The sequence below is a fragment of the Canis lupus genome, chromosome 24 (assembly GCF_048164855.1).
Source record: "Canis lupus baileyi chromosome 24, mCanLup2.hap1, whole genome shotgun sequence".
Classification (NCBI taxonomy): Eukaryota; Metazoa; Chordata; class Mammalia; order Carnivora; family Canidae; genus Canis; species Canis lupus.
In genome coordinates, this window is record NC_132861.1 from 4738273 (window position 1) to 4760399 (window position 22127).

Below are 22127 nucleotides of genomic sequence, written 5' to 3' on the forward strand. Positions count from 1 at the left end.
TGATGTTAATGTTTGTGAAATGTTTGGCATATGGTAATTGATTATTCTTAGGCAAAGTATTTGTTTTATTTCCACCAAATTCAGCTGTGATGATTTACATTGTGGTAATCCTAATATGCTTTCATGTATGTTTTTTTATTGCCCCAACTCAATTAAAAGTATATTTACTTTTTCTGATGATGAAAGTAGTGTTTATCATAGAAAATGTTAAAAATATACTGAAATATAAAAATGAAAATCTAATGTAATGTCATAACCGGAAAATAACCAGTAAGCCAAGAAATAACCACTATTAACATCTTTTCTTGTGCAATGTATAATATATATATATGGCAGTTCTTATGTATGTATGTATATGTGAGTGCCTTTGTACACAACTTTGCTCACTTATCAGTGTATCCTATGAATATTCCTGTTCTCCAGCTGTATTTTTACTTACTCAAGTACAACCATGATTTCTGTTATGTCTGGCTAAGCACATAGCACTATACCTTGAGTATAAAATGTTAAATAAATGGGCTTTATTCACAGAATGATTTAAAGGATTTTTATTATTGTTTATAAAGTGATTGTTTTTTTTAGATTTTATTTTTTTAAGTCATCTCTATACCCACAGTGGGGCTCAGACTCCTAACCCCAAGATCAAGAGTCACACACTGTACCAAATAAGCCAGCCAGGCACCCAGTATAAAGTCACGTAAAGCAGGACTGGTGACTTTAAAGATAAATCTGTGGTCTTACTGATAAATTGAAGCCACGTCATGTAACACTGACTCTTCCTTTTCGCTTCCTTTCTGTTTAGTTTGTTGCTCAACCCAATTGTCAACAACTGCTTGCGTCTCGCTGGTACGATGAGTTCCCAGGCTGGAGGAGACGACACTGGGCGGTGAAGATGGTGACATGTTTCATAATAGGACTTCTTTTTCCCGTCTTCTCTGTGTGCTACCTTATAGCTCCTAAAAGCCCACTGGGACTGTTCATCAGAAAGCCATTTATCAAGTTCATCTGCCATACAGCGTCCTATTTGACTTTTTTGTTCCTGCTGCTGCTTGCCTCTCAGCACATCGACAGGTCAGACTTGAACAGGCAAGGTCCACCACCAACCATCGTCGAGTGGATGATATTACCGTGGGTCCTGGGTAAATGTGTTACTATAGAAAATATAATAAAACCGTGTTGCTGCCATGGAATTTCATTGCCCAGTAAAGAATATTCATTAAAGTCTTGGATGTAGGAATATTTAAAGCAGGTTCTGATTACTGTAGCTTCAAGACCTGATCCCCAAAGCTAAATAAATACATTGCAAGTTGTGGGGGACTTGCCCCCAGATGCAGCCTATGAAATGTAGCCATAGGTTTTAGGATTCCTGATTTTAATGACTTCACATCCTATGAATGATTTTCTGGGTTTGTTTGTTTGCTTGTTTGTATGCTTGTCTTTTAAAGACTCTCAACATAGCTGATTGTTCTAATTTTCTTAATAGGTACGCATTCTAAAAGACAAATAGAAATCACTCTGCAGAATTAGTAATTCTATACATAAAGTAACTATGACCATTCTTTAAAATCAATCCATTTAAGTTTGTTTTTGAAATTATATATTTAGTCAAAATAAGGGGAAATTAAACACTGGGACATCCTCTAATCTCTCTCTCTTCTTTCCGAAGAAGGAAAAATGTTTTGGGATCTTCAGCAAATCATGGTAAGGTAGAGAACCTTAAAGTAGCTGGTTAAAAGCTTTGTTTTCCTCCTTTCTTGTTATGGAAGCCATAGTTAAAATTTACATTTTAATCATTCTTTCCTCTATCCTACTGTGGTTTGCTGAGAAATCACATTTTCTCAATTTAGCCCATCATCTTAAACCTCTCTGGTATATCCATCTCATCATTTAGTAATTGGAAATATGTGAAAATTTCATGATTCACAGTCTCAGAAGATCAGTTTGGCTTAACTGTCAAAACTACTGGTGAGACTGTAAAATTACTGGAAAAGGCAGGAAAAAAAAGGACTGACTGTATCTGAATCTGAGATAGATAACACTCTTCGATTGTAAAGATTATGAATACTCTAAGTACTGACAATAAGGAAAGTTCATAGTAAAGAGATTTGATGTTTTCCAAATGTCCTGGAAATGAATACCTTCTTAAGTGAACTGCAAAATAGAACAGATTCTCATTAATCTGACATGTGTAAAGTGTGATTTTGCTTAAATTAGAAGAAAGGTTTAAATAACCTGTGTCCTTTTTGCATAAAATGATTATGACATTGCAGTTGATATTCAATATGAAAAAGGACCCTGCCTATTCTCATTTAAATGAAATATCTCACATTAGGAATATGTTCTTTATGGAGTTATCTCCATAGAAAATTTCTTGGAAACAATTTTTTTTTAAGATTTTATTTATTTATTAAAGAGACACAGAGACAGAGAGAGGCAGAGACAGGCAGAGGGAGAAGCAGGCTCCATGTAGGAAGTCCGATGTGGGACTGGATCCAGGGACTCCAAGATCACGCTCTGGGCCAAAGGCAGACGCTAAACCTCCTAGCCACCCAGGCGTCCCATCTTGGAAACAATTCTTAAAGAAGCATTGAGGAGGCTGAAGTTTCCATTTGGGTAACTTATGTGCATGTCTAAAAATTCTGGTATTCCAAGTGAAATACAGAATATTTAATTTTGAAAAATACTATAAATACAATGCCACATATGCAAATATAGTATTTCTAGACTTTCCTGTATGCAATTAATGAAAACATGTAGAGTACTTTCAATGTAGCGCATACAGTGCAGGGCGATAGTGATACAAAAGTAGAAGGAGAAGAAGAAGGAGAAAGTCCTTACCTTTATGAAGTTTAAATTTTACTAGAGGAACTAGATAGATAATAAACCACAAGATAGGTTGCTTAATGTCAGAAAATGGTAAATAATATTAAAAAATAGAAATTTCAAGCCTTTAGTAACTCGTACAATTAAGAGTCATTGGCTGCCTCCTACTTGCAAAACTTGTAATAGAATTTTCCTTGAAAGTTGGCTAGAAATCATATCCAAACCACAGCTGAATGGTTAAATAAGATACACATTTAATTGTGATAATTAAAATTCCAGCCTAGAGAAATATAAGGCAACATTTCCTAAAGATATCTGACTTCAGGGAGTTAATTTATCTGGGAATTTTTAGGATTAAAAGAGTTTTCTAGAATAAAAAATATACATGAATGATCCTCTTGCTTAAAGAGAATTTTCTACATCAAATATAAATATATCTGTCAAAACAGTATATTATTCATCAAAGCTGATGAATTCTAAATACCTCCCATCTAATAGTGCAGTGTTTTACTAGATTCGTGATTATAAGGGGGTAGTCACTATGTTATTGGGCTCTTGTAGAAAACGCATTGCATTTGAATATATTGTGAGTTGTCACAACCTCTCGGGGTTTTCAATATCTTCATCAATAAAATGAAAGATTTAGAGTCCCATTGAGTCCTAGTGTCCTGTGCTAGGGGGCAGTCATTGTTAGGGCAGAGAAAAATTGGTCTTTTTTTTGACAGGGTGTGGGGGTGGAGTAGGGGGTGGGGAGAAGGATAAAGACAACAAGGTAGGAATGCTATAACCTTTTACCAAAAGTGTGCTATAGACAAAAAGGCCAGGTCCGATTTGATAACTTTATCAATGAACCTTTTATCTTGTCTCACTTAACACTGCTCTCTGCCCAAGTAAGATGTCAAACATTTCACAGTCCCCCTCCATTGTGAAGTTCTAGATTTATATAACAAGACTGAACAACTTAACAGAGGAGAAGAGTGTGGCTTACAAACGTGTTCCTCATACTGTTAATTTTCCTGGTGATAGATTGAAGCTCTATGCAGGAGTTTTTCCCAAGTCTTCTTGAACTGGCTTAGATTTTCAGCCCATGTCACCCTGTGAGCTACTTATTCTGTAAAGAAATACTTTTTTTCATTCCTACTAAATTTACTTTCCTTCCCTTTTCAGGGATGTTTCCCAGACCTCTGATACCATAATTTACAAGACATGATTACTTTCATACCTCCCATTTTTTTTTATCCTGACAAAAAGACTTTTGATGTATTCATTTTACATATTCATATTGCAAATCTTAACTTTTCCTGAGTCAAAACTTTTTCTGACTGTAAAGCCTAATCTCTCAAATCAATCCCTTTATGTTTAAGAAGTATGGTTTTCCTTCAGAATTTCTGTTCTTTCATACACTTTGCTGTGTTTCAACGATATGAACTTATTTGGTATGACAGATCCAGATGTCTTGTGACTTAGTACTGTGGCAGAATAATGTTTCCCGGTTATTTTCAATATCTTTCCTGTGGAAGTTCAACATCCTGTTGACTATTTCAATGGAAGTCTATCGAGTTTTATATCTTTAGAAAACAGCCTGCAACGACCCTTGTATTCTTCCATTGTGATGCCATTGATACACTGCAACTCATCTCTTGCAAAGCTTTTTGAATGATTTTTCCTTCAGACTTTCTTTTATTGAAGGCTATTGACTGTTTTTTCTCCCATCAAACAACTACAAGAGATCTTAACAGATGTCTGCTGTGGAGATAAACTTTAGCATATAAGCAAATCTGAAAGCCTCCTGCAGGGGTCAAATTTAGGATTCAGTCATCTTGAGATACAGTCCTAATCAAAAGGGAAAACTAATCACAGATAATTCAGTTAGAACTATCTCGATAGATAGGTAGATACTAGACAGATAGACACCAATATACTCCTCAGACTGTCAAATTACCCATTTAAACTAGAGTAAAAAGCGAAACAATTGTTCTATCAAGCAAGCATACAAGTCTCATGACAGCTATATTTTTCAAGTGTCTGAGAAAACGTGTCATTGGAAAGACTGAGCAATGGATTAAACGGAGCCTGGGGCCAGATTAGAGACCTGGTTTCTTCTATGTGCTGCTGTGCCATGACCCTGAGGCTCTTAATTTTTTCAGGGTTTGATTTTTCACATAGAATATCAGAGATAAGACATGAATATTCATGTCAGAAGTTCCCTTTTACATAAAACTTATACGTAAACTAAATATTGTATGTTATATTTAGCAGCATTTTTATCTCAAATAGATGTCATTTGTTTCCTGAAGGTAATATGGAGTAAAATAGGAGAAAAAAACTTTTTGAATGCTAATTTTTAAGGCCTTCCCCAAAACCAGTTTTGATTTTTCTATAGATCCATTATAATTCAACTGTAACAATCAAACCTGTGTCAAAGCTTATTCCGTATAAAAAAAGTATGTGCATAGATACATATATACGTATCTATGCGTGTGTGCATGTGAAATATCAAGAGGTAGACTTGCTGTAAGCTTAGCAAAAAGACTGATGAAATTGACAACATTTTTCAAAAAAGTAGAATGTTAATGAGGGCTACCATATTAATAAAGCAGGAAATACTTTGTTCTCAATGAGAAGAAAAAATGTCTGCTGCAGTGACTTGATATTGTGTGTGTGCCTAAGAATATGCCATAATTATGTAGTATATAAATCTATGCACACTGAGCATGATAAGGAGAAGGGTGAACTGAGGAAAAGATGTATCATAGGAAGAAATCTGAGCTCTGTTAAAAATAGCTTCTAGTGAATTCCTAGGCATAAACTAAGAATTGCTCATAATATCCGGATTATACATCTTGCCCATAACACATACTTATTTGACAAATTTTCTCTAACAAAATTGGTTTCTCATTTCCATGATTTATTTTATATTTTTATCTTTTAAAGGGTTGATATTAACAAATCTGAACATTTCAATAAGGCCTGCCAAATTGCGAAAAGAGAAAGAAAACTTGTGATCACATTCTCGTCTAGATAAAGACTAAGAGAGACAAGCAATTCTATATATGTATATTCTTCCTTTTTTGTGACCATTTCTACATCTTTTGTCTAATAGGCATTGAGATCATTTGATTTCAGACACTTATACTCTCAGCCTCACCCCTGAATTACCTATCTTCTCAAACAGCCCCCCAAAGATATTCTTGGGTTATAAGAAACAAGTCTGTAGTTTCTCCCTGCTCTCTTCCTTGGCAAAGTGCTCTAACCACTTCAGCAAACTGGCTGCAGACACATGTCGACCCCCAAATATGGCTGCAGAACAACCATCTATTAATCTAAAGAGACATTTTAATTTTCAGGAGAACCAGATAATCATTGTAGTATGACATATAATCATAATTGTCCTTTCTTATCTGTGGGGGAAAAAAGTTTAAGGGCACCTCTACCAAGACTTCTCGAGATGTATCAAGACTAACACAGATTTCAAACAATGAAATATTTATGTAGATTTACATTGTTGTGCACTTACTATTGCTGGCCAAATGACTTCTTTATCAGAGAGAATATTAAATATTGTAGGTCATGACAGTGCAGTACGTATCTGGTACCCAAAAGTGGTATCAGAATGCTTTGAGAGAATATCTGGCAACATGATTTAGATGGTTCAAGGGAAGGGGGAAAAATAGGGAAAGGAAAGTAGATAATGAAGGGAAGTCAAAGAGACGAGAGGGACATCGAAGTGATTTTTGTGAGTCCAGAGTAACAGTAACAGTGGTAGGGACAGTGGTAATAATAGAAGAAACTAAGAATATATGCACTGTGCTAAATGATGGAGAGTGTGTTCTCATCTGAATTTCATAGTAACTCCACTTTGTTGAATAATTATAAATGTTATTAGTGTCTCATTTAGTAGAGATGGAGTAGGCATAGAGAGATTAGATCATTTGCCCAGGATCAGGAGCTAACAAATGGTAGCCACTCGATTCATACTTCAGTTGGTGTAATTCCAGAGCTAGAACCTCTATCTCCCATAAGTACGCCCCCCAAAATTTGAGAAGTAGGATTTGGGGGAGGAGAAAAACCAGCCCAAGAATTCAAGACTCCTTGGCTTATTGTTCTGTTTCTTAAATTCCACATATGTGTGAAATCATATGAGATTTGTCTGTATCTAACTTTTTCGCTTAGCATTATACTCTCTAGATCCATCCATGTTGTTGCAAATGGCAAAATTTCACTCCTTTTATGGCTGAGTAATACTCTTGCATATATACGCAGCACATCTTTATCCATTCATCTGCCAATGGACAGCTTGGGCTACTTCATAATATGGCTATTGTAAATAGTGCTACAATAAACACATGAGTGCACGTATCCTTTTGAATTAGTGTTTTCATATTCTTTGGGTAATACCTAGTAGTCGAATTACTGGATATTTGGTAATTCTATTTTTAAGTTTTTGGAGAATCTTCATACTGTGTTCCATCGTGGCTACACCAGTTTGCATTCTCACCAGCAGTGCAAGAGGCTTCCTTTTTCCCACATTTTTGCCAACACCTGTTGTTTCTTGTGTTTTTTATTTTACCCATTCTAACAGGTGTGAGGTGATATCTTATTGTGGTTTTGACTTGCATTTTCCTGATGATGAGTGATGTTGAGCATCTCTTGGGCATCTGGATGTCTTCTTTGGAGAAATGACTGTTCATGTCTTCTGCCTACTTTGAAAAACTGGATTATTTGTTTTTTGGGTGTTGAGCTGTATAAATTCTTTATATATTTTGGATACTCACCCTTTATCAGATCCATTTCTTGCAAATATCTTCTCCCATTCAGTAGGTTGTCTTTAGTTTTGTTGTTTCCTCTGTTGTGCAGAAGCTTTTTATTTTGATGTAGTCCCAATTGTTTGTTTTTGCTTTTGTTTCCCTTGCTTTGGGAGACATAACTAGAAAGATATTATGTCTGATGTCAGAGAAATTAGTGTCACATAGGTCTTTAAATCCATACTGAGCTTATTTTTGTGTATGGGGTAAGAAAATTGTCCAGTTTCATCCTTTTGCATGTTTCACTGTCCCGTTAAGTCAGTGTTTCTTGAAGTATCAGCCCACTAAAATCATAATCATTGTAAACTTCTACAGAAAAAAATAGATTTTGAATTCTCTCTGTAGTGGATTAATTTGGATGTTCCAGAGGTCTTTAAACATTATAGATTGAGAAACAATTCTGGAAGCAAAATTTCATGGGAATTATGTATTCATGTAAAAGCTTTCTAAGGAGTCTCATCTCATTAGAACGTAAACACGAAATGGTTTTACATCTTCTGATCACTCTCCCTACCTGCTCTATACCAGATGTCCTTTTCCTGTACCTTGATATGTCTAGTAGACATCAAGTTCCTGAAACTTTTGAGTGTTTAGAAAGTAGTCCCAGTTCAGTTTAAAACTTGAGTCTTATCAGTTTAAGAAGGTCTGGCCCATGGCTCAGAGGCCCTAGAATAGTCCATCATTTGCTTATCATTCAACTCCAACACTGGAATGTAAAAAGGGACACAAACTGTTCATGTTCTCCTCTTTGGTGGCCACAGGGTAGAGGGATGATAAGAAAATTTACAAGTTTTCATTACTTCACTGGAACCCTGGTCACAGCTCTTTTCTGTTGTTTGTGTGCATCTCTGGCTAATACTGTGTAAGCAGTAGCACAGGCCATTACTCCTGACTTTTCCTGATGGGTGCCTGAGTGTTCTTTAGAGGGCTCTGTGTGCCTCCACCTTGCACAGTTCTCTGGATGCACGGTACAGCTCTACTTGACATCTTCCGGTCCTTCAACACCTGTAACCAGTGGTTGGCTCCTTTTGGGGTCCTGTGCCCCTGGCAAGGACAGGAGGCAAGATTGCTAAAGGCTCAGCTTCTTCCTGTGATAAGCTAAGCACTCACTTCCCAGGAGCATCACAAAACCTTGCCATATCTGATGGCATGTTGTTGCCAGCTGCCCTACTGCTGAAACATACTATCTATTTTCTGTGATGACCTAGACCCAGGAAGAGATGAGCAAGCCAATTGCCTGAGCAGACTCTCCAGCAGGGATTGAGATGCCAGTTTTTCCTTGTAGAAACCCCCCTCAAATTTATGAGGGATTTTTCTCAAAGTCTTCTTCACTTGATTTAGGGAGTGGTAGTGCTGGTGAGCAGTCACCTTCATCTCTCCATCTGGTATTCCTAATAAGCACAAAAACTGTAAGGCCCTGACTTCTTGGCTGTCTTGCTACCTATTCCTAGTGTTCTCTTGGTATAGACCATGGGGTTGGAGAGCCAGGTGGCTGGTAACTGATATGGTCTTAATGCCTCTTCATAAGCCCTAACAGGGTTACAGCAGAATGTGAATCTTTACTGAATAAAATAACTACATTAAGATTTTTTCTAAGCAAAAGCAAAATTTTCAGAGGAGACCACTTTTTTGTACCCTGATTTGGGAACAAAAACAAAAAAGCAAAACCGAAAAGAAACCTCCAGCAGGGAGGAATTCTTTTCTTGTTTTCTTTTTACCTACCTTGATTTGGTGCCACAGCATAGAACTCAGTGTTCTATTAAGAGAAGAGACTTCCAAGGTCAGATCCCTGGACTAGCTCTTGGGCTGCCATAACAAGCCCTTGGAGGTTGCTGTAGGTGAAAAGGTAACTCACTTTTTGTTGGGGGTTATTTATTCATTGCATAAATACTGACAGCAAGAAAGGGCAAGACAAGAAGTCTGTTCACAGAGTTACACATTTCTCATCTGATATCGGGGCTGTTAAATGTGGTGTCTGAAGCCTGCTTACCTCATCTTATCTTCATAGCTGGCTTCACAGGATAGGATATAATCGAGAACTCAAATATCCCTGGAGAAAATTGTTTTGGGAAAGGTAGAAAAAAATACACTAAAAACTTCCAGGCATCTACAAATATCTTTCAAAGGAAGTTCTCTGACTCATTTGCACTATGATCTTTCCTTTGCTGGTCCCCACAGTCATGACATCCATGCTTGTAATTAGACCTCCGCTGTGACTCTGAGAAATCATGTCATCTGTTTATAAACAGCAGAGAGCAATTTTGAAATGTTCCCATTGTGGGAACAGGACAAACATTTTGTGACAGAAGCTCCCTGAAGCTTTGTTCTCTTCAGACTAGTTACCACAAATAGTTGATCTGGATGCATATCTCAGCCAGTTAATAGCACCCTCTAGCTTTTCTAAAAGCTTGTTTCTTCATATATTTCAGTGAGTGTTACCAGAGCAGAGGAAACTTGGTATTTCACTGACGTGCTCATAAGAAACAGAAATTAATAGCTATCAAGTGCGTGTGTGGTGGCTAGAGCTATATGAGGTGCTCCTCCACTCTGGTGCTCCAAGAATGCAAGATCTCAAACCCTGTCAGCCAACAAGCACTGGCTGACAGCACAGGTTAAAAAATGATGGTGTGAACCCTCAGTTTCATCAGGATGTCTGCTTTTTCCACACAACTGTGACTTACAAAGATCAGAAGTGAAAGAGTATTTTTGTGTGATGCTGAAAAGTCAGATTTAATGTCTACTCTTTGAACTCCAAAAGAATTGTAATATCTCTGTGAGTGTTTGCTGCTCTCCTTAGAAAGCCTCAGAGGTCATCTAGTCCAGACTTCAATCAAAGTGCCATCTTCTTGAACCCATCTAACAGGAACAGAGTCTGCTCAGATATTAAGGAACTTCAGGTTAAAATGTTGCTTTGTACTGAGCTCTTAACAGGTTCTTTTTTTCTTAAGATTTTATTTAGTTATTTGACAGAGAAAGAGCACAAACAGGGGGAGCAGAAGGCAGAGAGAGAGGGAGAAGCAGACTCCCTGCTGAGCAGGGAGCCCGATGCAGGGCTCCACCCCAGGGTCCTGGGATCATGACCTGAGCCTAAGGCAGATGCTTCTGAGCCATCCAGGCGCCCCTCATAACTAGTTCTTTGTAAGTGCTTCCCCATTGCTTGTTCCCTTACATAATTGTTCATAAACTATTTGAAGTTGCCTATTTTGGTGGCTGTTCACATTTGGCTTTACAGTTTGGTAAAAGCGAGAGAGCTAACAATTTATCAATAAAGGAAAATAAGACATAAACACTCTGGCTAGTTAGCAGATATTTAAAACACATTTTATTTTATAATACATTCAAATTTGAAAACAACAATTACAAATTCATATAATTAGAATGCTCTTTAGAGATCAGATAGAACAGGTTTGCACCTACTTCTAGAATTTCTCTGGAGCTTGAGTAATGGAAGACATTCCAGGCTCTGGATTGGAATCTTGACCCCACAGGTTATCCTTTCCAGTTCTGGAACAACTCTGATTGTCAGAGAATTCTCCCTTATGTCCGGCAAGAAGGTTTCTCTCTATAATTTTCATATAAAAGATCCAGTTTGTGTTTTTTGAGCAGACCAAAGCAAGCTATGTCCTCTAGTCCAAGACAGTTTTTAGTGTTTCATGGAAGCTATTGTGACTTGTGACTGATTTTAGTAAAATTTGGTAATCCAGACTGTAAGAAGTAATGTCTGGCTATTCATAGCATTTGGAGAAGATGGTAGGATATGTATGATTGTTGATACCATATATAGAATTCTGTGTATAATCCAAACCTCTTTTTTTTTTTTCGAAATGAGATAATGAACACTAGAACACTATTAGCTAAGATTACAAAGCTGATTACCAGTTGAGCTGAGCCTAGCACCCTACCTGATATAGTCCAATTCTTACCTCTGGAGAAAATTCACTTGAAATGCATTTGTTTAATTAATTATAGCAGTGCACACATCTTCTCATCTCTGGGAATTGTTAAAGTTTCCAATAAAACAAAACAAATAAGCCACATTGTGAAATCTCAAAAATAAGAAAATGTTGTCTAAGAGCACTGTATAAGGAGATTGATTTCTGGTTTCTTTATTAACTGGTCGTGGAGCACGAGCTACACTGTCTCTTTTGGCCTTAGTTTTCTCAAGTAGGTTGTGGGTGTTTGCTGGCTTCTGAGTCTGTCCCTAGGTAGGCTCAGTAGGAAGAAGCACCACAGATGGGGGTGTGGGGGTTTCCAGTGTACCTAGCATTTTTCCTCATTGAATAATATAAATTGTAAGTTTCCCACAAGCTCTAAAATCAGAGCATGCATGCATCATATCCTACTCAGGTCTATTATACTCCTTTCTTCAAAATGGAGGCAGTGATCGTTATCATCTCCCCAGTTATGCCTCAGTATTATCTGAGCTCTCAAGAGAGAGTTCTTCATGAAAGAAACCCCAAAGGGAAGCTAGGATATATAAACACCAAGTCTAGAATAAAGCAGTGGTCTACAGCAGACTTTAAAATGCACAATATAGTTAAGGGTCTATAGTTAGAACAGATTCTTAGCTATAGAGAACAAACTGATGGTGACCAAAGAGGAGGTGGGTAGGGGTGGATGGCATAAATCACATTGAATGGTTCTTAAATGTTGAAACAGTCTTCCATTCTTGGGAAAAACAGCAAGAGGTCATGATATATTATCAATTTTATATATTGCTCTATTTAATTTACTAATATTGGTTGAGGATTTTGTGCATATTCATTAAGGTTATTAGTGTGTAGTTTTCTTTGAGTATGTTATTTTTGTCAGGCTTTTTATCAGAATAACGGCTTCCCTTTTAGATTTCTCTTCCTCTTGTATTTTCTTAAGTGTTTGTTGCTTGTTTTTTTTTAGCACTAGTATTATTTATTCTTTAAATGTTTGGTAGAGGGACGCCTGGGAGGCTCAGCAGTTGAGCATCTATCTGCCTTTCACTCAGGGCATGATCCCTGCATGGAGCCCGCTTCTTCTTCTGTCTGTGTCTCTACATCTCTGTGTGTGTGTCTGTCATGAATAAATAAATAAAATATTTTTAAATGAATGAATGAATGAATGAATGTTTGGTAGAATTTGCCGTAAAGCAACTAGACCTGAATTTTTCTTTGTTGGAAAGTTTTCAACTATGAATTCATAATAAGTATAGACAATTCAGGTTACTCTGTGTACTCAAGTGAGATTAGAAGTTTGTGTCTTTCAGGGAAAATTTTTTTTTTGAAAATGTTCATTTTTAAGTTATGAAATTTATGGATATCAAGTTGTTTTATTCACTTGTTATCCTTATAATGTCATAAGATCTGTATTGATATCCCTTCTTTTATTTCTGATATTTATCATTTATATCTTCTCGATTTTTTTCTTGACCATTCTAGATAGAGTTTTATCAGTTATCCTGATCATTTCAGAGGACTAGGTTCTGTTTTCATGGATTTTTCTCAAGGTTTATGTTTTAAAATTTATTGCCTCTGCTCTTATCTCTTTTACTTTCTTCTGCTTGTTTTGGGCTTAACATGTTTGCTTTTCTTTTCATGGTGTCATAGTTGAAGTTGAGATCACTGAGACTTTTATTCTTTTTTAATTGAGTCTTTAAATCTACAGATTCCACTCTAATTGCTATGGTAGCAACATCACAGATTTTTTTGGATGTATTTTCATTTTCAGTTGTTTCAAAATATTTTCTAATTATTCTGGAAATTCCTCTTTGATACCAAGGGCTATTAGAAGCATGCCATTTAATTGCAAAATATTTAGGGATTTTTCCAAATAAGTTTCATTATTGATTTGTTGTTTATTATGTTGTCATAGAACACATTTTGTATGATTTGTATAAATATGTTAAGTTTGTATTATAGCCCATGATGCAGTCTCACTTGGTGAATACTACCCACACATACACTTGAAAAAAAGTGTACTCTGCCACTGTCAGGTTGTTGATAGTGTTGTTCAGAATTTCTATATTCCTACCAAACTTCTGCCTACCATTTCTACAGAGAGGAATACTGAGGTCTCTATCCAACTATATTTGTACCTTTATCTCTTTGCTGTTGCAATTCTAATTATAGCATCTTGCATTATAAGGTTATTTAGTTAGCTGCATTCATATTTAGGATTGTTCTGTCTTCGCAGTGAGTTGGCCTTTTTTATCCTTATGTTACTCATACCTCTCTACCTACCTCATAACAGTCTTTCTTTTGAAATATATCTAGTCATATTAATATAGCCAATCCAGCTTCCTTTTTTTGAGCTTTCTTTTGATTAGTATTTCATAGTGTCTTTATTATTCTTCTATTTTTAGCCTGTTGATGAACTGTAACAAAAAACAGTTGTGTTTTGTATTTTTATATACGACTATCTCTGTCATTTAATTGGTGTGTTTAGATCATACATTTTTTAAGGCCATACATTTCATTCAATGTAATTGTGAATATTAGTGGATTTGAAATCTACCCCATTATTTCTCCTATTGGTTCTATCTGTTCTTTGTTGCGCTTTCACCTTTTTTTCTGCCTGTTGTCAAATTGAGTATTGTTTATGATTTTGTATTTATTTACATTTCTCGCCTTTATTTATACATTTAAATATGTATATATGTATGCATATATTTTACTATATATCTAATATATATTTATAAATTTAATATATATGCATATATATTATATATTTTGGGGGGGTACTTGAACTCACAACCCTGAAACCTGAGCCGAGATCAAGAGTCAGATGTTCAATCAAGTGGGCCACTCAGGCACCCCTACATTTAAAAATATTTTAAGAAAATGTCCTAGAGGGGGATCCCTGGGTGGCCTCGGCGGTTTAGCGTCTGCCTTTGGCCCAGGGCGCGATCCTGGAGTCCCGGGATCGAGTCCCGCATCGGGGTCCCAGCATGGAGCCTGCTTCTCCCTCCTCCTGTGTCTCTGCCTCTCTCTCTCTCTCTCTCTCTGTCTATCATAAATAAATAAATAAATAAATAAATAAATAAATAAATAAATCTTTAAAAAAAAAAAGAAAAGAAAATGTCCTAGATTTGATAGTATAAAATTTTAACTTCTCACGGTCTAACTTGAAAAAATATTTATTTTGTTGACATGTAGAGTAAGAACCTTATGATAGCATGTTTCTAATTCCTGTCTCTCATCTCTCTGCTAATATTGTCATTTTATGTTTCCATATGTTATATATGTTAAAAACCACCACACATTGCTACTGTTTTTGCTGTAGGCACTCAATTATCTGTTAGAGCAATTCAAAAAGAAAAAAAAAATATCTTCTACATTTATTTTCTTTTTAACCATTCCTGGATATAGGTTTTTATTTCTTCTTACAAACCTAATTTTTGTTCAGTTATCCCATGCCTTCTGCCTAAAATATATCCCTTCAGCGATTCTTATAGTATGGGTCTCTTGGCAATAAACTCAGTTTTTGATTGTCTGAAAAAAATGTTTCAATCACTCTCCTTTATTAGAGCTGTTTGTGCCATGTATAGATAGAGTTCTGGGCAGACACCTTTTTTTTTTCTAGCACTTTAATAGTGTCACTTGTCGTACATAGTTTTAGACAAGTTTAATGTCATTCCTTGATTTCTTCCTTTGAATGTGATGTTTCTTTTATTTCCGCACCATCCCCATTCCTGATGCCTTCAATGTTCTTTTTTTAGACATTTTGAATATGATATATCAGGGTATGTGTGTGTGTGTATTATTCATTCCGCCTGTGCAGAAGGCCAGACTGAAGTACATAGAATTGATTCCTGAAAAGGTACACGCATTTTGTTCTGCTAGAACATAATGCAGGAATTTGAGGCAGTATCGTCAGGAGCTAAGCTGGGTTTCTGTTTCGTGCTACAGTGTGTTTCAGAGCACCTTATGCTCTGCTTAGGATGGTGGTATGAACTGCATGTCTGTGTCCCCTCCAAATTCATCTGTTGAAATCCTAATCCCCAGTGTGATGGCATTTGGAGATGGAGCCTTTGAGAAGCAATTAGGCCATGGAGGTGGAGCCCTTGTGAATGAGATAAATGCCCTTATACAAAGAGGCCAGGGAGCTAGCTTGCTCTCTTTCTGCCACAAGATAAGTCAGTATCTACAACATGGAAGAGGGTTCTCACCATAGCTTGACCATGCTGATACTGTGATCATAAACTTGCAGCCTTTAGAACTATGAGAGATAAAGCTTTGCGGTTATAAGACACCTACTCTACGATACTTTGCTATAGTGGCCTTGACTGATGAAGACAGATGGGAGAGAGGGTTATTCTCAGAACTCCTGCTCTACTCAAACCTTTGTGCCTCCTCTATGCCCCTGTGCCTCAGAGGTCTTCTCTATTCATGCTCTTGCCACTCCTCCAGTGGTTGTCAGCTTCGGATTGCTACCAGGTGTTCGTTGGCCTGGTGATGTGAAACAGGCCAATTCTCTGTTGTCCTGGTCTAGAGTCAGACTTCATAGGACTATGCCCAGGCATTAGAGATGGAGGTTCTCTATGATCCATACCTTACTAATTATGGCAGTGACACTTGGTGGGTCATGTGCAGAAGAGACCTTCCTGGCCCTCCCCCTGTGGTAGGAAACCTCTGATGATATGATATAAACCCTAGGCCCAGGACTATTTCCTGCTCCTCCCAAAGGGCTCATGAGTTTTCCTCCCTAGGGAAAAGGAATACTCTATGCAAAAGAGCACGCAAATAGTTGGAAACTCCCCTTGTGTCTGTGTCCCAGGGGTTCTGTCTTCTTGTGCTAACTCAGACTCAGCCTTTAGAAGGTTGTTGAGAAGTTTTTCTGAAATTCTCTTACTCTCTTATATGATGCTTTTGTCTCTTACCCCTGCATTCTGCCACAGGTGAGCTAATGTTCACACTGACGCTCTCTTTGGAGGAACCTGCTTTTATTTGAAGTATAGGCACTTTGGTTTCTCATCTCTTTGATAGATTCATGAAAAGTTATGATGTTATAGTTAATCTGCTTTTTTCTGGCTTTTAGTGCAAGACAGATGTGAAACATTGTGCTACGCATTTGACATTCCAGACTACTGTTAAATAAAGTCATCTTATTTTCTTATGTTAAGTAGTTATGAAATCATATTTATCCTTTTAATATTTTCTGACTCTACACCCTTTGAAATCTCTCTCTTTCATCATTGGGCCCTAAAATTAGATTTAGAAAATTTTCATAATATTATGGAAATAAGATGATACATAGTGATAATTTATAAGTACTTCCTAGAATCTGAAAATTAAGACATTTCCTATTAAAAATATGACTATTATAAACGAAAGGGATTTTTATTTTCTCTGGATGTGATTTCAAAGCTATTGCTAGATGTAAGGTCTTCTAATGAAATATTGTGTATGTTATAATCTTTCTGTGTCTAGAACTGAATTCAGATCCCTAAAGTTGCTAATTGCTTACAAAAGCAAAGTATTCTGCTTGATGGAATTAAGACAGTTATGTTCAGCAGATGCATTTTTTTTCATGAATATTTGAGTCATCTCAACTTCTGAGGAAATATGTCTTTAGGTATTTGTTTATAAGTAAGTGCTACCATATTTTCCATGAGAAAAAAAAATATAGTTACAGAGAAATTATAGCTGATTCAAAAATTGCACCTTCTTATGAATGTATCAAATGAGTAAAAGCAAGTGAAACTGCTCTAAAAGCATTCTCTACAATTAGCTCCATGTTTTCTAAATTTTAAAGTCTGGCTGAGATTGAATATTATTGTCTTTAAAAGTAGATGTTTCATGTAGTGAAAAGGTATAGTCTCTTGTAGGTCCAGGAGTCTATAATTTTTAAGTTGCATATCTCTGTTTTTAGTAATTTGATTGAACACCACACTTACAGTGCATCTTTCTGTAATTGCAGGTTTTATATGGGGAGAAATTAAGCAAATGTGGGATGGTGGACTTCAAGATTACATCCATGATTGGTGGAATCTAATGGATTTTGTGATGAATTCCTTATATTTGGCAACAATCTCTTTGAAAATTGTTGCGTTTGTAAAGGTAACTATTGTTTCTATTATTGGTAAAATGTAAGTTCTGATAAATACTGATAGATCTTTGATTGCTATTAATTTTACTAATAATGTGACCTAGAACATTATGTATATGTGATATTCACCTCTTCATGACTTTATTTATAGATGGGTATAAAATACATAGATACTACCCAATTTATAGTCATAAAAGAAATTTCACAATATAAAGTTGTCACCCAACTGTGTTGCATCTAAATTGAATGATGCCTCAAAGTTACTCACAATAGTTGCTCTTGCTTCTATTCTTTTCCATTTCTAATGGAATTCTGCCTTAAACACTTTAAATTTTGGCAACCAAAAATCTATTTTTATCAGTTATACCTAACCAATAACATTACATAGACAGATCAAAATATTACTCTTTCAAAGCATTTAAATTATTTCAACTCAAAGTAATATAGTTTGATATAATTAGAACAGAATATAGTTTCTTTCTCCTCATCCCATTCAACATGACAGTGCCTGAAATCTCATACAATCGTCACTCCCCCAGATTTTGTACAATATCAATCTTTTCCAAACCACATAATTTATGGAAAACATTTTTGTTCTGCAACGGCAATTGGGACTATTTTGTACTTTGGGAAATGTTTTTCAAGCCAAAGTATTGTCTCCTTCCTGCCTTTCTTTTTTTCCCTCTTTTCTTTTCTCTCTCTTTTTAAAAATTTTCTCTTAAAACGATTAATGTAGAAGTAAAAACCAAAGGGTGTCTAATTGGGCTTTCTTTACATGAATGACTCCTGCAATTTAGTGATCTGACCTAGAAAATGCTAACATGTAGGTGAACTCCTGCTCATTTCATCTAGTTCTTTAAAATAGCAACCTGAGTCTTTGTCCAGTGTTTGACTCTGGCAGGGTAAAAAATGCTCAAAGTTGGGAAAGGCCACAGTTTCCAGAATTTGTTCAATTAAAATGTTGCCAGCACTCAGCAGAACATTTAGGAAAGAGCATTGGCTACTATTTTTATGAGAAGCAAACTATATTTTAAGAATAGAATGATAATTTGATAATTTTTCCTATCTGCACTGAGGTTAATGACCTTGACCTTAAGAGAGAAGATACTGTCTTAACCAAGTAGGTGATGCATCTTTGTAGAAGATGGGCAGTTTATTGTTACATACATATATGTCCAATTCCTATTTTCTTTGTAATGAAAATTAAGTATATCTATAAAGTGTTTTGGCCATCTCGTTACTAAAAAGTAATATATCTGCTTTTTTTGTGGTCCCATGTAGAATGTAAAATTCTGTGGTTATAGAACTACTGCAGTCCTTCTCAAACTTTCAGGTGCAAAATAATCACCTGGAAAGCTTGTTAAAACACAGATTCCTTTTCTCCATCCCCAGAAATTCTAAATTAGGACTATTAGGGAGGATCCTAAATTTGCATTTCTAGCAAATTCATTAGACAATGCTGATGTACCTGATCTAAGAAAGACATTGATTGATGCTGGACTATATAATTCTATTCAACAGCTAAGAGAAGTATAGGGTTGATTCCAAAAGGAACTTCTCTCTTATATTTTTACATGCAATATTTGTACTAAGATACAGAATATTTTTATATATTACATTTATATGGTGTTTACAGATAGTGCATATACATTCCAATCCATCAAGAACTCTGGCATATGGGGGTATAATTACATATATTAATACTTGTGGATTTTTGGTCTTAATTTTAGATATGAGATTTGAATTTTCTGCAAAAAGTTGTAAGTTCTTCATGTGCAACATCAATTTTAATAATAAAATGTAAATGTTGTCCATTATAGTACACCAAGGAAGAAATTATGCTTATAATTCAACTCGCCCACCCCATGCAATGAAGAAGAGGGAAAAAGATAAAAAGGATATGAAAAGTGCACAGAAATTACCTCAGATGATAATGATGTAAATAATGTGGAGTCTGGAGAAAAACCATGTGTTTATGTGCTGTGATCATAGGACTCCAACTATGATTGTAAATGTATAGCATGGAATGTTCTTTCTGAATGATCAGTTTGTGTGACTAAAACTTGAGTTGCATGGATTGTGTTTAATGGGTAGTGTTTTCTGAGCTCACTTCTTTCTTCCATTGCTTACTAGTTACGTGAACTTGGACCTGTTTCTCTGCCTCTCTGTGCCTCATCGATAAAAGAAGGAAACAAACAATTTCTGCCTTGTGTTGTTGGTATGGGCAGTAAATGAATTGATATAATTAAGAGGTCTATTATAAAATAAGGGTGCATTATTAATTTTTCTTTTTTCTCTTATACTCCTGTGTCCTCCTCCTTTTTCATATACTTTAAGCCCATTGGACTTGTCTTTTTAAATGTCTTTATTATGTCCCTTCATTTACTTTATGTTGAGAAAAGTTTGAGCTCTGGATTCACACTCACCTTTACTATGTGAAACCTGTATGATTTGAGGCAAGTTATTTAATATTGGCCTCAATGCTATTATCTGTCGAATGATGATAATAACTACAAAAGCACTTAACTTTGGGAATCCGACTTGTTGACTCATCCTTCCTTACCTTTTTTATCTTATCACTTAGTTTTTCATGCTAACTTTTAGATAATTTAGAAATTACTATTTCCAGAAAAGATGCTGTATTTATGTACTAAAATAGATTCTGCTGTAAGTAAGGAAAACAGCCATTATGTGAACCAATCAGTAAGAATTTCTGGGAGCACACTAACAAACCAGGATATCATCTGTTTGCTGAGAAGGCAAATGAGGTATATCCCCTGCCTTCAAGCAGTGCCCAGTCAGGTGGAAGAAAGAGAAATGCATATAAGTAACAGCCTTACCATACAATAAACTGTACAACAGTGACTGTGAGAGCATCAAGGAAGGAACTAAACTCTACTGGAGGTGTCTTGGAGAACAGAGCCAGTGGGCATCTAGTGAGTTCATGAATGTGCTTGAGTGTTCCAGAGAGAAAAGGCAATGTGCAATAAAGTCTGAGTGTGTAAAGGAGGCCAGTCTCTAAGAGAAATGATCCAGCAAATAAGGCCAAGGGGAGGAATGGAAGGGCTTTTTATATTCTGCTATAGAATGTGGGTTTTGCTCTATTAATAGAGAAGCCATCAATGAGATTTAAGCAAAGAATGATTCAAATGATAATGAATGCCTGATGTAGAGAAATGAACATAGGGGAAACTGATAGAGGACTGGATTTGAAAAAAAAATAGGAGGGAAGAGCCATAAGATTGGTTATTTATTAATTATGAAATATGAGGTAAATGGAATCCCCTGATGCTGCTTCCTGGTAAATAGTTTGCCTGTTGTGGGGCAGGCGAGGTTACCAACGAGTTATAACCAAGATCTCTGTAAGATTGTACAGGTTCTACCTCCAGTCTGAAGGTGCATTTAATAAATGGGAGCAAAAATCCAACCCTATGTCTTTTTAGCCAGGCCATGGACCCAGACCAGAAAAACTGTCAGTTCACAAAAAGGGAAACCTTTCTGAAATTGATTTATCCAGGAGAAACTTTTGGAATAGGTCTGGCAGAAAGGCCACTTTTGCTTAATTGATTTATCCTTTTAAAATTCATTGATGAAGAAGTGATTTAATAAAACAAAACACACATGTGCATACATACATACCAAAGGGTCCTTCTAACTAAGGCTATGGTTTGAGCTCTGATCCATACTTGATCTGAGTACTACTTATACCACTTCCTACCTGTGTGATTTGGGGCAAGTTACTTAATCTATACCTCAATTTTTTTATATGTGTAATGACACTAATAATCAGGTCCTATAGAATGTGAGGATTATATTAACAAACACTTCTAATGTCATAAATAGAGCTTAGTATAAGCATTGAGTAGTTTTTATTTTTTATGTTCCATGCAACCCATGCATTATATTGTACAAAGACAGTATGAAAGTATATGTGATTTCAGTGTTCTCCTTACATGCAAAGCTTTGTGGTGTTTCCTTAAATACCTTGATTCATTGACATGTCACAGCTCGTGAATTATAAGCTTTTTTTCCCATTTGCTCTTAATTCTTGAAGAAGGTTTGTTAACCATTTCCTCCTCTCACCATGTATGAAATATTAGTTAATCCAGAGCTTGTTGATGCCTGGGCACTCTCATAAAATGTTGTTTTATCTTCATTAGGACTGGTTTTCTCCTAAATATTACCCAGTCCTTTTCCATATGTACAACTTGTCTCATATTTTCTTTAGTCATTTGGCAGTAATGATTAAATCCCTATGCCTATTCCACAGTGTGATATAAATAATATTTTCAAAAATTTAATCATTATGGATAAGAACATTTATTTTAACATTCATCATGGAATTTTTCAGTCTTGTGAATAGTTCTGAGTAAATACCTCATTGATCTCTCCTATTCTTATCAGCTAGACAAGAGGCATAAAATATTGTTTCCATTTCACAAATGTTCTAATTGCAATGTACCCTCCAAATTAGGGAAT

General features: G+C 35.9%; 1 protein-coding gene across 2 annotated transcripts in view; it reads left to right on the forward strand.

Moving 5' to 3' along the window:
• The window catches only part of TRPC4 (transient receptor potential cation channel subfamily C member 4), a 208202-nt gene that overhangs the window by 150061 nt on the left and 36014 nt on the right, over nt 1-22127 (forward strand). For both annotated transcript variants that reach the window (XM_072797298.1, XM_072797299.1), the window contains exons 4-5: nt 803-1139; nt 17520-17659. In XM_072797298.1, coding sequence (XP_072653399.1) covers nt 803-1139; nt 17520-17659 — 477 coding nt within the window. The remainder of the gene's footprint in view (nt 1-802; nt 1140-17519; nt 17660-22127) is intronic.